The sequence below is a fragment of the Bacillus rossius genome, assembly GCF_032445375.1.
Source record: "Bacillus rossius redtenbacheri isolate Brsri chromosome 4 unlocalized genomic scaffold, Brsri_v3 Brsri_v3_scf4_2, whole genome shotgun sequence".
NCBI lineage: Eukaryota > Metazoa > Arthropoda > Insecta > Phasmatodea > Bacillidae > Bacillus > Bacillus rossius.
This window is the reverse complement of record NW_026962011.1, coordinates 35273650-35290918: the sequence shown is the minus strand read 5'-3', so window position 1 is coordinate 35290918 and position 17269 is coordinate 35273650. Positions and strand designations below refer to the sequence as shown.

General features: G+C 40.3%; 1 protein-coding gene across 23 annotated transcripts in view; it reads left to right on the top strand.

Moving 5' to 3' along the window:
• LOC134542024 (coiled-coil domain-containing protein AGAP005037) overlaps positions 1 to 17269 on the top strand; it is a 713248-nt gene that overhangs the window by 402787 nt on the left and 293192 nt on the right. Inside the window, exon 1 of one of the 23 annotated variants that reach the window (XM_063385869.1) lies at positions 4445 to 4631. The exons of the other annotated variants lie outside the window; for them this stretch is intronic. Within the exon in view, the coding sequence (XP_063241939.1) occupies positions 4532 to 4631 (100 nt within the window). The 5' untranslated portion in view covers positions 4445 to 4531. Of the gene's footprint in view, positions 1 to 4444; positions 4632 to 17269 lie in introns of those variants that run through there. 23 annotated transcript variants of the gene reach the window in all.

Below are 17269 nucleotides of genomic sequence, written 5' to 3'. Positions count from 1 at the left end.
ATGTGGTTTTCATTGCTTATTACAACAACAATTTCGGCAATAAAGGTTAATTATTCTTGCATTTTAAAAATCTGATTACTAGTATAATTTCAAATATTTATTCTTTTATTATTAAAATAAAAATGATTCAATTTTATTCATAAAATTATGCAATCATTTCATCAATGTTTTGTTATGACGTTGCCACGTTAAACTATCGTCCGTAAACCGACTTTGCAGACAACCAATTTTTATTTATTTATTAATTTTTTTGCTTTAAAGTCTTTTCTCTACATTTCGTTGCTCTCAACAACAATACCACGCCACCTTAATTCATTTATTTTGGTTCGTGTTTACTTGGGAGATTATTGTTCCGTGCTATCTGTCGCCCCTCGACCACGCTCCCCCCCCCCCCAACCCCCTCACTAACATTTTCAAGCTTCTCGCCAACGACGACGATGCTTGGTCTGTCCTTTTTGTTTTCTTCTTGCAACATTCGCTGCCCTATAATTTCCTTCATCACGAACCCTGCGATCACGGAATAGTGTCTGCGTTTCTTAGCATTGTTTTTTTACCGTTGCCGAAATAAAATTGTAACCCGAGTACCTTTTAATTGGTGGCCAAGTCTTTCAGCTATACTGTAGGCAAGATTATCGGGATGAAAATAATTTTCCATACTGTTCGTTCAGAAACTAGAGTCGAAGTCCCTGGCCGTTGGATTGGTCGTAATGGTTGAGACGACAGAGCTCTTTTTCGATGGCCTCCACGTTCACCCGACATAACGCCATGCGATTTTTTTTCTTTGGGGCTTCATAAAAGATCGAATCTACATTCCGCTGCTACATAATGATTTGCCAGAGTTCATACACAGTATTGAAGAGGATACTGTTTCCATTACTCCGTACTTTTTAACCAAAGTTTGGAAATAATCGAAATTTAGGTTGGATGTGTGCCGTACAACTAAGGATGCACATATTGAACATTTGTAAAAAATAATACTATGTTAGTTTACCTTTAATTTGATGTATTTTTTGTTGTAAATAGTCTAAATTAAACTCTTACAATGTAACAATGAAGCTGGAATATTTTCTTATGGACAATCTGTATATTAAAGGTATAAAATAGAAAGTTGCAATTCACCCAGAAGGTGTATTAATATATCGCAACTATGGACATAGAGTTTTAAATTTAAAATTTCTAAATATATTCAATGCATGTTAAAATGAAACCGATATAATTATTTTTCTTATACATGTGGATTATTGCTAAACAATTACGAGCAAGGTATTCATAAGTGTTGCAATTTTTAATTATTTTATTTACGTACGGTTATGCTTGTAATTTTCTCTTCTTCACAATTCCAAGGTTTACGAAGTTACATGAATAAGTCCGAGAAAATGAAACAATAATTTGTCCACGTTTGGTCAAATATATAATTTATATAAAACTTTACGTAATTTAATTTTAGATGTTTATTTTTAGAAAGTTTAAGTATTTTTACTTATTTGGTTTGTTTTCTTGTGAACATATAAGATATATATTTTTTAAAAAAAATATCGTAGTTGACTTGAAACGGAAATTTCGCGATGTTTGATAACACATTTGCGTATTCCTAACATTATTTGCCAATAGGGAGTATTTTCGCACTGCTCTTTCAGATATTAACTACTTTCCTCTAATTTACCGACGTATTTATGTACTTACCTTATTTTCCGTCACATCTCCATTTAGTAAGCAATATGATTTTCGAGGTTTTTTTTTTTTCAGAGATAGCGATGCTGCTTTTACCGTAACTATAATGCTTGGATTTCCAAACCTTTCATTTATGTTTTAAACAATAGTGACGTGTTGAACAGCAGTTTGTTAAACAAGGCATTGGAGGAAGAAGGAAGGTATAAATTCGAACACGTCTTTTTTTCTGTTTCGAGATTTGATGACTTGATACCGCGTGTCCCCCCTCGCCATTCGTCACTTCCGGTCCCGGGCTGCTATCGTAGGCTTGGGGCTGGAGCGTGGCTGGGCGGGCGTCACGCGATGCCCTGAGGTTTGTTGGCGGCACGCAACCACGTGCACACAGGTGGCAGGCGGGTTGCCCGCACGGCAGGCGCTAAGTGCTCCGAGTGGACACAACTACCGAGGGGTTGACCACGCTTATTTGCAGCTCAGAGCGACTGGTGACCACAGTTACCAGAGTTTTACTACCTGGCCTTAAATATTATTTTGCATATGATCGATAATTTTTTATATATTTCATTTATTTTTCTATTTTACTAAACATAGAGTGCTTTTGACATTTATTTATTTACCGTTTCATACATTGTGAAATAAACAAATGTAAATTCTAAACACTTATTATTTTACTGGGGAAAAAACTGTTTGTAGCAGTCGGTTACTGTTAATAACAAGCCATTCTATTAATTATAAAAGATCACTAAACAGAGCCAAAATTGTTAATGTTAAATTCTATATAAAATAATATTCATGGAAAAAACGGTTGAAACTAAAATAGCGACTTTCAGTTACGTTTTCTTAAAAGTAAGAAATGAATATTATCATTTGATGCTCTTGATGATATTACATTAAAATATACTTACACAAACCTCATTCTGATTTTACCGTTTGGAGAAAAAAAAACATTAAAAATGTATTATATTATAAAGTTGAGTCTAAAACGTTTGTGCTATTTGGGTATATCTGGCAACATATCATACTGAAACAAGGACAGTGCTTATATCAGATATCGTGCATTGGAAAGAGACTGTAAATACCCAATATAAGGATGAGACGTACCGTAGTCAGGTACATCGTAAGGGGACATAGCTAGGATATTACTCAATATATATGTTTACAAAATATCGTACTTCGAAAACAAATTTAATTATTTAACAAAATGTTTCCAATAGCGAATATTATCGGGTTATAATTTTAGGTTTTGATGCAAAATTTTAAATTAACGAATGTATATTTTTATTTTTAGTCTATTGCTAGTTTTGGTTATTATTGTTTTGAATTCTTTGTCCTGCTTTGAATGGAGACCAACCCACAAAATTTTGTAAGAAGTTTGGACAGTATTTTCATCTAATCGATGTATTTTTTGTCAGATTTAACTGCACTGCTGAAAAAGCCTAGCCTGGATTCTCTTCTAATTGTTTTGTGCATTTTATAACTCGAGTCCTAAACTCAGTTTGACATTTTATGTGTTCACTAATATTTTTGTAGACAAATGATGTAGTAGCGAGAAGGTGACAACCAAAGTACATTATTTGTTTCAACGTATGTCTAGTTCGACTTGTTTGGTATATATTGTTTGGAAACCAAAACAAATTTGATTAGCAGTAGTTCTAATTTCTAATTGGTGGCGTTAAAAATTAAATGTATTTTTGCATTATTAATTCCCAACATCGTGGCTTTTTCTCATGATATAATCGCAAGTCTAATAGTTTTGCAAACTGTCCCGTTTTTTGTAACGCTATTAATCATTTCCTCTCTAAAACAATCATTATTTAATATATTTTGTATAAAAATATTAATTTACGATTTTTTTCAATATTGTAATGATTTTTGTGACACTTTGAAAATGATGTATCTCGACCGTAATTAAGGCCGTGGTACGTGTTAAAACTTTCATCTGGATTGCTGAGAGCAGGTATGATATACTGGAAGTCATGGTGGCTGGCGTATAAACGCACATATCAATGTGCTCGAATTACGATTTCCTCCTAACGTATGTTATTATATTATCATAACGCGTTTTTGGCTATCTGCAGTCCAGGGGAAATATGGGGTAAAAGTGTGAAAGCAAGTTTAGAAAGTAACTAATCAATGGCTCCAGCAGTGAGCGACGACTTATTGGCAAATAGAGCTGTCAAAAACAAGAAGATGTGGCAAATTTTCAAAGATTATAAACCCACGTAGCACTGTTTTTTGTGTTATGGCGGATCGTGCCTTGTTTGTTTGAATTTTAAATGTATGTGAATACAAATTTATGTTTATTAAATGAAAGTGAACAAAGCACGCGCGTGTTTAAACACGTGTCATTGCTGGACACATGCAAAATTAGCTGATTCATTTCGCGATAGGCTAGCATCAAAACAACTATACCTTCGTACCGCTTCTGCGATTGGCCCACATTTTATCCGGGGAACTGTGAGCCAATGGGGGAAACACTAAACTAAGAAAGTGCCGAATTACGGACAGCCTAGTTGAGACGTCTCACGCGTCAGTAGCCAATGAACAGGTGTCATTTCCGCGAGTATTTAAATGACTTTGGAGTCTATACTAGAGTTCAATGAATCCGCGAATTTTGCAGGTCTCTAGCTCATTGCTTGCGTGAGACGGGTTTGACGGTTCTCTGGGCAAGACGGGGGGGGGGGGAAGGGGTCATGCGCGGGGGACGGGGTGGGAGGGGCGTGGTCGAGTCTCGTGACGCGGTGCAGGCAGTGGCGGAGCGGTAGCCCGGAGCTAGGCGATGTGTCGGCGCGGGTGGCGGCCGGCACACTAGCACACCGGCACACCGGCACACCGGCACACCGGCACACTAGCCGGCAGGGACATGTGCAGCAACTGCAGCGAGTGCTGCCACAACAGCCGCAGGTCGGACCGCAGCAAGAGCCGCGACGACACGGACTCCGACGACCTGGAGAGCTGCTCAGGTAATCCTGCTGCGCTTCTTCCTGCCCGCGACTGTACCTGCGCTGCACTCCCTCTTGCCCCCTGGTTGTACTTGCTGCGCTTCCTCCTGGCTCGTCAGTGCACCTCGGTGTTGTGCTTCTTCCTGCCCGTGGCTGTACCTGCTGCATTTACTCCTGCTAGTGGCTGTACTTCCGTGTTGTACTTCTTCCTGCCCATGGTTGTACTTGCTGCATTTCCTCATGCTGGTGGCTGTACTTACTACACTGCCTAGTGCTCGTGACTGTACTCCCTGTTGCACGTAGCAGTACCTGCTGCACTTCTTCCTGCCTGTGACTGTACTTGCTGCACCACTTCCTGCCCGTGTCTGTACCTGCTTCACTTCCTAGTGCTCGTGACTGTACTCCCTGCTGCAATTCTTCCTGTCCGTAACCCACTTGCTGCACTTCTTGTTCGTGGCTGTACTTGCTGCATTTCCTTCTGCCCTTACTGTACCTGCTGCACTTCTTCCTGCTAGTGTCTGCACTTCATGCTTAAGGGGGAAAGTCAGTAACTGAAATACGCCATATTGGTTGAAAACCGTTTTTATGCAAAAACGATTTTTTATAGTTTAATATTGGAAATATTGTCTTCTTTAAGAGATTTACAAAGCCCATTATGTAGCTACTTTCGTCAGTACTATTTAAGATTTAGTCGTTCACAAAAATAAATTAAATGTCAGCACTTCATTCTGGAAACTATTTGTTGTAGCCAGTCACTATTAACTTCAGGAATGCAATTAAAATATATTATGCTAAGCTTTACCGAAACCAAAATTTGAATATAAAATTACAAAAATTTTATTGCAAAAAAAAAACTGTTGAAACCAAGACTGCGTCTTCGGTTTTATTCCTCCTATTAATGCTCGTCTTAACCTAACCTTTTTTTTTAATTTTTCTGATTTAGGTTTTTATGAAGAAATATCTTGAAAATGAAACTATAGAAGCACTATCGTGTGCGTTGCTGAGCAGTAAAATCTTAAAAAAAAAAAAAAATAGTTCAACGAGTGACCGACGCAGTCAGGCAAGGGAAAAAAAATTTTAATAATGAATAATTGCCTGACAGTATAATGTCGCATATATCTGACAAGAAAAATTGCCACAAAAAATTAATAAATAATACACTTTCTTCAAAAATAAATATGTCGTCAGCTTGCATAATTTGTAATGAGTTTAGAATCTTGAGCATGTGGCATTCTGACGGAATTCGATCCCAGAAGTTTTACCTATACAGAAGTATTGCGATACAGATTGAAAAATTAAATGTTAATCTGGTAATTGTGGTGGAAAATCAAGGTGAAACTCACTATAAAATACAATTTCTCGTGTTATAAGTATATACATATATTATATATATAAGCTACGTATATTTACGCTGTTATCATTTCGTCTTCTTGATTTACCTTACTTGCTGTAGAGAAGTTTCACTTTAAAATAAAATAAAAAGCTCTCGCAGTTTTGAGTTCGTCGTACGAGATTCCTTCTGTGAATCGATTGAACAATCGATTGTCGGTCGCGACGCTGTTGTGCCGGCGCGGCCGGGTGGCCTGCGAGGCTCCGGTGCGTGCTACGCCCTCTCCCCTCTCCTGCTGGAGGAGGGGTTGGAGCGGGGAAAATCGATAGGTGGAGGCGAGGCGTCGCGCGTGACCGAGTGCGTGCGCGCGAGGGGAGCCGGGGCTATTCCTGGCGCCCGTGCGTGCGTCGCGCGGTGACTGCGTGTCACCCTCCCCCTTTTTCCCCTTATGTCCTGCAGCGCCCCTGCTTCACGCGTGTTCGTGTTCGTAAATGTGGCGATCATGCCCGCGCGGGCTGGAGTTAACACGTCCAAGGAATCGAGCATTTATTGCCCGGGGGGGAGAAACACATCTGAACGTTCGCAACCGATCACGTTGGGCGCACACGGGGCTAAGGGCGACGTTGAATCGCGCGTCGCACGCCGCTTCGCCTCTCTACGCGCCAGAGGCACCGAATTCGGCGCGCAGTCTTCTGGGTCGGTAACTCGCCTCTTAAGGGACTTGAACGTCGAACGCCTTAATTTATAGCTGGAACATTAAATATATAGCCCTCCTTGCGCTTTCTCACGTCTCTTACATTTCTGCGTTTTAGAATTTTTAGCCAGGCTGTTGAAAAATCCCCGTTTTAATGCAATTTCTCGGACATAACGCCGTTACAGTTTCGCTATGTTCGTCATGGGGAAAAAAATTGATAAAAGCAAAATAGTAATCTAAAAATGAAAACATAAACCCTAAATCTGCTGATGTCAAACAGATAAGCCCAAGGATAAACCAAAACAGGTAATACGGACAGCACGACGACAGAACAGACGGACAAAAAAACAACTAAATATCAGACAGCAAAACGAATTCCGTGGAAGGAATTGAATCATGAAAGAATATATATATAATAATAACAGCATAGAAGAACACAGTTGGCTAACAACGACGATACAGTTTCATCAATAACAGAAAATGCAGGCAAACAATAAAACTTGGAAAACGCAGCAAATATACGAACACAACGATGAAGATAAACGGATATGGACAACACAGACTGCTTTGGCGCATAGCCAAGAAATGTATTAAATAAAAATTTCCCAATGCATGAATCATTAAAAGAACCCAATTTTAGCCCTTTTTACTGTCTAATACACGTGTGTGTGTGTGTGTGTGTGTGTGTATATATATATATATATATATATATATATATATATATATATATATATATATATATATATACACGCTGAAGACAAAACCATGAAAAAAAATTTATAAAACAAATTTCAATGGCTGGTAAATGCTATTCACAAACCGACATTTTCAAGAAATCTTGAACGGTTTTTGTAATTGGCGCATTCACACCCGGAACGGTGCAAGCCTATTGGTGGCTCAGCCAGGTGGCCAACTGCAGGCTACGAAGCCTCTGAAGTAAGTGTTAAAAGTAAAAAAAAAATAGTTTAAAGAACACCTAAAAATACACCGTTTATTATTTTTTTTATTTTAGCGATTACCACGCCATACATCAGTCAAAAGTACTGCCTGTATTACCGTATGTGCCCGCATCAGTTACCGAACGTGTTGGCAAACCTGAAGCAGTCGCTGTTCCTCCTTAGACGGCGAAGCCCCTGGAAGGTCTGCTCTACAGGGGAATAGGGGAAGACGGTCTTGAGAGGGGGTCGTATATCGTCCCCTCCCAAGACGGCGTAACGGAAGTCATGTTTATGATTGCCTGGAGGGGATGGCTGGAGGCGCCCCCCACCGACAACATCAAACACACACCCACCACCCGCGCAAACATCGCGTGGCACTCGCTGTGTGTTCGCATCCGAGGAGAGCTACTGCTAGGGCGGATTCAACACCGCGCAGTCCCGAGTGTAAGTTCCTGGGCTGCAGCTACCCCAGTTTCACAGTGAGTAGATGAGTATACCCGATTCAGGTCATATCTTGTTTTTACGTTTAACATGGTTAAACTTATAGAATTTTTGAGTGGCCGAGCTTCAACAAAATAAAAAATTAAATAAATAAATCCCTTTCGGCACAGCCTACAGGCGTAGGTAGATTTCGAAGTACCTATTTAGTCTGGGAGTATTTTGGGAACATCTGCGAACCTCTGGAACAGTTTAAGAACTTGATGCACATTTAACATATTTATGTTCACAATATTATAAAATAATTGATTAAATATTTGCTACATTTCCCGTGCAGCGAAAATGTATCCACCATTGAATAGCTTAGATCGAATTTCATATGATATGCCAACTAAGGCAATTATTAATTTTTTTGACCTTCAAACAGTGTTTTTCATCCCTTGCCCTAATAATTTGGTCGTATAATAATTTGCTTTTCACCGAGGTTTAAAATAAATTCGAACAAGTTGGATATAAAGAAATTTAAAAATAAAATAAAATTTCGACCCCTGTTTTTACGGTGATATTTCGTTTCATCAAAAATTGTTTCAGCCAGATTTTTAGAAGTTTAGGATTTGTACAATAAATTATAACGGATTTGATAGTTTATATATTAAAAAAGGAATGATTTTTTTTTACTTACAAAACTTTTTTTCCCACCCCTTGCAGTAATAGTTGATTGAATAAAAACTTATTTTAACTATAGTTTTAGACAATATTTAGAATGTTACACAAAAATAAGAATGGACTCAGTATAGGCCTACATGGTAGGGAAGTTATATTTATTTTCTTATTCCACGCCCAGGATTTTTCAACCCCTTGAAATAATGGTTTGTATTATCAAGAATAGTTCCAGACAAATTTTTTAGATAAAAATTATAAGATTTACAAACAATTTAAATGGATTTAATAGTGTGCCTACTAAGGGAGGTATGGATTGCCATTCAACCCCTGTTTATTCCACCTCTTGCAATCATGGTAGGTCGTATGATAAAAATTTTGAGACAAAGTTGTAGATGATAATTAAAGGCTTTACAATAAATTAGAACAATTTTTTTAGTGTAAATGGTGCGGATTTTTTTTTTAAATTATACCCTTGTTGTATTCAGGCCCCTACAGCAATGGCCCATAATATAAAAATTATTTCAGACAAAAGTTTACATAAAAATTATAAGATTTACAAACAGTTTGAACGGATTCGGTTGTGTCCTTATAACTGCTTAGAATATCCCCAAAATTAATTGTAGCATTTACAAAACAAAAGCACATATGGTACATTTTTTCATGACGCCCCTACCATACTGTAAGACGTTGGTTGAGGAAGTGAAATTTTTTTTCACACAGTGAATTAATATCTTAATCCGGTCACAACTTGGATGTTAAATTGATCATATAAGTATAGAAAGGAGGACGGTGAATTATTGTGTATGTCATACAACATCTGATGAAATTTACTTGTTCATACAGTGCCATCATTAGCTAATACATGACGTCAGTTGTAGTGACTTGTACGAGATACGTTTTAGTATCGGAATCGATTTTGGTACGTGATTAGAGCCGGTGTATTTGTCTTTGCAACAATCGAGAAGTCGGATGGCCCAAAAATAAAAACTTTTTTTTTGTGGAGTCTGTACATTTCCGACCAACCTGCGACTGTTCTGAAGATCACGTATGGGGCTGTACCACCCCTCAACCCCTTTTTGCCTCCCCCCTCCTTTTCTGCCCGAGGGACCCCAATTTCCTCCTTATCCATTATTGGTGAGGCAGGAGGCCGGGGAATATCGTCTGAAGGGAATCCTGGTGAAATGTTGGGGAGAGTGCTGGGTTAGGGGCGGGGAAGAGGGAGATACCTGCGGCAAAACGAAAACATGTTTTTCTCTAGGGAGCAGGCGTGACGAGTGTGAGATGGGACTGGTGATAAAACTGAAGCCACGACTGTATCGTGACACGAATGTCTTCTGACACAAAGAGCGCGAAATTCGAACGGGACGAAATTCATTTTCTCCTCCCTCCGCAATAATAGATCTATTTTGAACAGACGTTTGCTCGTCTAGTTGGGACAGTTTGAGAAAGTAACTAAGCCACCCTTTTTTATACAGAAACCTTTTACAGTTTTTCCCTAAAATTAATACGTTTCATATATTACGCTCGACATTGTTTCAAAGAATTCTACATTAAATTTGGTGTCCGATACTCGTATTGTAAGTTTATTTGCAATATGAGAACATATGAATTTGTTCGTTATACATCACTGGCGAGTACGGAAACTATTTAAAAAGTATTTAGTACTTAAATTTTACCAATTTGTCTTAAGAGGCCACTCCAGTGTTTCAGGGGCACTACGCAACCCGCGTTAACCTCATAAGATTCAATGCTATTTTCATTTTGCTTATAACTAATTAACTAATATAGATTTTGAAATGATGCTTGCTTGATATGTAAGACAACTATGCTCTTATCAAAGCCCCTTTCTTCAAAAACCTGCATAAATTATGGTTCAAACCTAGACAATACACTTATTCATATTAGTAAAGATTAGTACAAAACCATAATTTATGCACGTTTTTGAAGAAAGGGGCTTTGATAAGAGCATCGTTGTCTTGCATATCAAGCAAGCATTATTTCGAAATCTGTATTAGTTAATTAGTTATAAGCAAAATGATAATAGCATTGAATCTTATGAGGTTAACGCGGGTTGCGTAGTGCCCCTGAAACACTGGAGTGGCCTCTTAACAGTCATTTCTAGATTTTGTATGACAGAAGCTTCCTTGTTATTGTAATGGCGTAAACCCTTCTTCAATCTTCAAATTAACTTAATATGTTAGTATTTGAATCAAACACTAAGCATAATTGTTCATTCGACCACTTTCCTTTCCCATAAATAGACGTACGTTCAACCAAGTACAGACGGCTTAGCAACAATTAAATTGTCCTCAACTACTGCTCCCTGATGATGGGCGACTGCATTTTTCGACCGAAACGTCGGTGAATTAATTCGCCAAGAACGCGCGGCTACAACCCAGACGCCATAGCTACTTCAGACAATGGCCGTGAAAGCCTGCCGAACATTATGATTAGAGTACCGGAAATTTCGCGGATTCCTCTGGCCTCAGGACAGAATTCAAAGTTATAGGTTTGCTCGACCCATGTTTACTTTCCCATTGGTTGATTTCTTAGCGAGGACATTTTTATCCTTGTTATTTGGCACTACCTGATTCGCTTACTTCTCTCCTAGCTGGACATCGTTGGCTCACGGTCGTAGAGGGGCGTGTCCAAGTAACTGCGGTCCAATCATGTACACAGTGCGACAGTGTGGAGGTTTGCATTCTAGCTTGCGACTAAATGAATGCGCGAAAATTCCGTGGCTCTAATTATGATCCCCTACGTCGTTCTCGGGGGGCGGGATATCGCCGGGGTCGCAGGGTCGAAGGGGCGGCGTGGTTCGACTGCGCCCGGGGTTCGACCCGGCCACACGCCGTCGTTACCTCGTCGCCTGGAGGTCGTGGCCGCGCGCGGAACTTCCGTCGAGGGGGGACTTTGCGGTGGTTCTTGTCGGTAGGGGGGAGGAGGAGGAGGATCAAACTACGTCGTCTGCCGGCGGCAAACTTCCAGGCGTCGCGGCGACGCCGCTTGAGTGCTTCCGGACCCCGGGGGCCGGATGTAAGCTCGCGTCGGACGAGAACTGCCCGCCACCTGTCCCTCTCCCCGCGTCTGGCGTGACCCCGTAACACGCGGCGACTGCTCCGGACTATACTACCCCGGACCCATGTTCATTGGCATTTATAAGTTATGCACACACACACACACACATAGCTTTGACTCGGAAGCCCGTTTCGTCGAGTCGGGATGTAACGGGCGTATCCATTTCCCCGCGTCATTGGTGAGACCACGCTGAAATCAGTTATAGCTAGAGACCGGAAAAAATTCGCGAATTCATTTCGCGATAGGCTAAACTACAAATAGTTATACCTCAGTGCTGCCTCTGCTGTTAGCTCACAACTCACCTGGATGACTCTGGGCCAATGAGGAACGCCCGACCAAAGCTTTATCGAATCACAGGCTGCTACGTTGGGACGTTTCACAAGACAGCAGCCAATGAGTGGGTGACATTTGACCGAGTGTACGTAGAACTATGGAGTTCATCCTAGAGGTCATTGAACCTGCGAAATTTTCCTGTCCCTAGTTATAGCCATACGCCCATACCAAGTGTTGGTCTCGCAAGTGGTAATTTGGCGTGTAATGAATTGCCAATGGTATGGCATGTAATGACATGTCCCGGTTTTTATCCACACCCTACTGATAGAAAGCTTTAATAGCATGATATAAGATCTATAAGTCTCCGGGATGGTAAACGTGAGGAAAGTCTGCAAACATTCTGATACAAGGTCACAAATGCTTATTTTCAACAACTGAAATCGGTGATTTTTTTTAACGTGCTGAAGATGAATTAGAGTGAAGAATTTCTAAAAATTAGACGCATATGAGATGGCAGCTTGGATATTCTTTATTCAGATATAAATGTAATGTTTATATTTTAGGTTTATATTTTTGTCATTAACGGCAATTTGACAAACACAAATGTTTTCTCTCGTTTATAAAATTTTTCAGATTCATCTCTCACCTTTTTGACACCACTCTTGTGCTGTCGCACCGACAAAAAGATTAATACAATCAATAATTATAATTTACTAATCATATTTTGTTAACAAAATACTTTCTTTGTGAGTTCAAAGGATAAGTAACAGCTGTTTTTTTTGTCGCCTGCTTATATATTTCCAGTAATAACGTTCATAATGTTTTATACAGCTTCCTTTAAGTTAGATTACGAGTAATTGAGAACTATTATTTAAATTATTTGCTTACCGGGTCAATTAATGAGTTGTTGTATTCTTTTCGCCTCCATACATTAGGAAAACAGTTGTGAATCACTGCAGAACCATTCTGTCATAAAAAAAATCGAATCATCAGCACGATCGTCATTCATTTCAAAGTTAATTTCAAGTGTTTTAGCATAGCTGCTGCGAACGTGCCGTACACACAACGATCGTCAGAGAGACTTTGTACAGGTTTGTAACGTCCATGCAAATCTGGTTCGCTTCGCAAAATGTCATCGGACCCTGCGCGCGAATCAGGAAAAGTGATAACTCATGTTTGTTATCTCCGCGAAATGTCTAGGATGAGGGCGGAGTCAGGGAAATTCCAGTGTGACGTCAGCATGTTCCCACTGATTTTCGATGAAGTATCTCCGTGTAGCGTGTAATGGAAATGAAGCGTGTGCTTCTTTTTTTTTTAATTTGCCAGGGAGTGTTGTAATTACTATCGGCGGCCATTAGCCATCGAACAGTTGGAAACATCCATTTGTCGTCGTTTTGTAGCCCACCGCCGCTTGCTGTGATGTCGCGCGCGGGAACATGGCGGTATGCGTGGTGGGTTTAGGGAGGTTTGGGCGGAGGAATGGGAAGGGGGTTGGGTCAGAGGTCAGAATCGGTTAGTTCTCCTCCTTCCCCCCTAACCTTGGACGCAGAGCTTGCGAGCGGTGGAGATTGGTGGCGAAGGAACTGCCACCAATTTACCCTTCACTTCACCACTTCACCGAGGATATTTTTTTTTTCCCCAGCAGAGACTGGCGACTCTTTCCGGAACCTCCATTTCCTGTCTGACCGCCCCTTTTTCGCATTTTCCTCAGTTAACTTTATATCTTATATACGAGTCCTTTCTCTTTTTTTTTTTTTATTGCAAACCATTCTCTGCACCTCCACTACTTTGTCTCCTGCAATTCCTCAGCTTCGGCAACTCTTGTTCCACTCATCTCCGTGGCGGTGTGAGATCACTTCTTCTATTTTCGTTCCTTCCTTTCCTGCCGACGTCACGACTTCCAGAGGAAACAGGAGTCCAGGTTCCTCTCCACTCTCCGCTTTCCACCTTCCTTCTTCCGCCGGACGTTTCGCTGACTTCGTTTTCTGTCGCCTGCTGTCTGTGCCGCCGATGCTATCGGGCGCGAAAAGCGGCAAACGAGATGGAAGTCCACGCACGGTGTGTGGAGTGCTTCCTTTTCCCATCTGCCAACCAGCATTTGTTTTATTACATCCTCCTCGTATGGTTCTTGTCTGCGTCTATTGTTGCCACGGTAGTCATAAACATGGGAAAGGGGGGGGGGAAGAAAGGCATAAAGAAACACTTAAAGTACAGTATGTCCATAAAATAATCTCCCAGTTACACATTTTAACACTTATCAACTGTAAGCGTAACAGTTTTACAGTTTATATATTAGCGAGTGAGCGAGTACTGCTTCATTGTTTTCTCACATGCAGCACCACCTACGCAAACTGGCTACTACTAAGCGTGAAGCTGTTTCATGTTCTGCAATTTGCTAAAGAGTGAATCTGTAATTTCAGGATGGAGCCCCTCCCCTTTGGAATATCTTTGTTCGAGAGTGGTTGACCGTTCAAGTCCCTGACCGTTGGATTGGTCGTAATGGTCGAGACGACAGAGCTATTTTTCGTCGGCCTCCATGTTCACCTGACATAATGCCATGGGATTTATTTCTTTGAGGCTTTATAAAATAACGTGTCTACGTTCCGCCGCTACCTAATGATCTGTCAGAATTGAGACATTGCATTTTATGTTTCTTATGAAATTTTCTCAACAGATGTTTATTAAAAATGATCTAATAATGGTAAAACGTCTTGCAGAATGTGATTATTTCGGTTACTTTTACACCTAGAATATTCAATTTAGTAAATACTAAGGGACAAAATTTGTGACCAAACGAAATGTTTAGTTTCTTGGTTAAAAAGTAAAAAAAAAAATGTGTCAATTTTTTAAATTTATGGAAAAACATGCATTTACAGATAGTGACTCAGATGTATATATTTATATAAGTATTTAAAGAACGAATAAAAATAATAAAAAAAGTATTAAAATTATTTTTACCACTGGAAAGTGACCTAGATGTAATTACAGTACAACCGTGATTGCTGAAGGAAAAAGAAGGTTAACTGTTATAATACATACCATATTTTACTAAAATAAAAAAAAAAAAAACAGTGTTCTTAGTTTATTGTTCCAGGTGTTCTAATGGCTCACCTCACATCACCCAAACTAACATGTGGTATTCAAATGTGTCTCAAATGTGTTTTCATAACTTCTTTGGAGGGGGGAGGAGATTAGCATTCCCCTATCCCCCTTGACGTCTCCACTGCATCAAGCGATAGCTATTAGAATCTATATACTCGTTTTAAATGATTAATAATTTTTTTACTTTACCAACTAACTTTCAAGTGCGATGAACACCCAAATTCAACCACAGCCAGTGCTTGAGCTGGAGTGCAACTTGTTAGTTGAAACAACTGTACCTCTTTGTTTCGGTGCAGAACATTTCCCTCCCGGTTTAACGGTCCTCCCAGATTGGTATCCTGTGTTACGGGGCGGGGGTGGGGAGGGGGTGTTGTCTCGGATTAGTCGCGCCCGTGGCAAGGCTTCTCATTGTCAGTAAATCAGCAGGAGGGTCGCTCCAAGTTGTCTCGTGGTGCACATTGCGAGGAATTACAGGGAGTCCGCCCTTTCCCTGAAGCTGTTTGGTCTGCTGGGGTACTAGGGGGGTAGGGGGTTGCAACTGTACAGGCGGAATATGCCACTAAAAAAAACTGTGCGGTTGAGAAATGCCAACATCAAAAATTAAGTTAACAAAATATGAGGGAAACTTATACATTTCTTAAACATAATAACATTATAAAAAATATTTACGAACATTAGTGGTTCAGAATTTATGGCATGGTGTATAAATGGAGTGGCGTATTGATTAGAATGGGAAATATATATATACTTTGGAATTTTTTTTTGCCAATGTTAAATTATTTTGGGAGCAATGAAATAAGCATGGCCGCAAAGCAAAATCACGTGCTTTGCCCGTGTGTATTTTTTTTTTCCCAGTAGAAACTGACGTTATGATTTTCAGCGCTCAGACTTTGCGGCTATGCAATTTTCAATATTTGAAACAAATAGTAAAGCATTTTAACATAGTGTTTTGGTTTTTCCGTGTTAAAAAAATAAATCGTCTTAAACGTAATACGAATAATATTCCCAGCAACAACGACAAAAAAAAAAACTCAAGGTTTGTCAACATTAACTTTCGAACATTTAACAATTTTTAGATTGCCTCGAAATTCCGCACAGTTCTCAGATTTCAAAAGAAAGTAAGAAAGTAAGTTATAGCAAGGCAATCCTAAGTCCGCCCCTGCTTCAATAATTAATTAATTCACAAGTAACAGTTATTATTTAGTTCCAGCAAGAATTTGTTTGTGATCACAGTTAATTTCTGTATTTTTATTTTTTATTAATTAGAGGAAGAACTGGACTACAACTTCTTACTAGGAGAATTATTAGTATTTTTTTTTCTTTTTATTAATAAAAACCTACTTACAAAATGACACAGGTATAAAATGAGTAGTAAAAAAAAACACAAGTGTCTCAAGTTTGTAAGCTACAGTTTACGATAGTTCAGGTTTTGTTTGGCAGCCTACTAGTAAGTGACGTGTAGTAATTGAGGGAATTAACTTTTGCCATTAACAAGATGAAAAGAGAGTGCCTTTTTTTGTGAAATGCTTGCAACTTGGATAGTGTCACTTGTTGGTTTTACGGACTTGGTTCTTTCGTTAAATGGGCCCCCTGGCGGCGTGACTTTTGGGCAGGCGTTGGGAGGGCGGCCTTTTTTCTTCCCGGGGTGTTCTCCCTGCTGCAGGGCGAGAACTGTAGTTCGACGACCACGCCTCTTCCTATCGACCCCCCCCCCTCCCCCCTGGCGGGGGAGAGTTCGCTCGGAGATCGATGGAGTCCAGACGCTCGCGGCCTGCTGATGAGAACATCTGGCGGACGTCACCCCCCTTCCACTCCCCTTCTCACCGTGCCAGAGGCGCGATCCATAACAGAACAGTAGTTTACGCTCGATGGCGCGCGACCCCGGAATAGCAAAGTCAAGTCCCCCCCCCCCCCCCCTGTGCGCGCGGGGGGATCACGTGTATTCGCCGCGCCGGGATTTCCGGGGAGATAAAAAAAATAAATAAATGATGCATAAAGTGCTTGTCTCTCGGTGTCCCTTTTGGTTCCTCCGAACTGCAGGCTGTAGCGGAACAAGTTCGGACTGTGTGTGTGTGTGTGCACTCTGAAACATTTATTGGTTACATCTCCTAGACGTGTGAAGGAAGTTGAGGTTCCCCCCCCC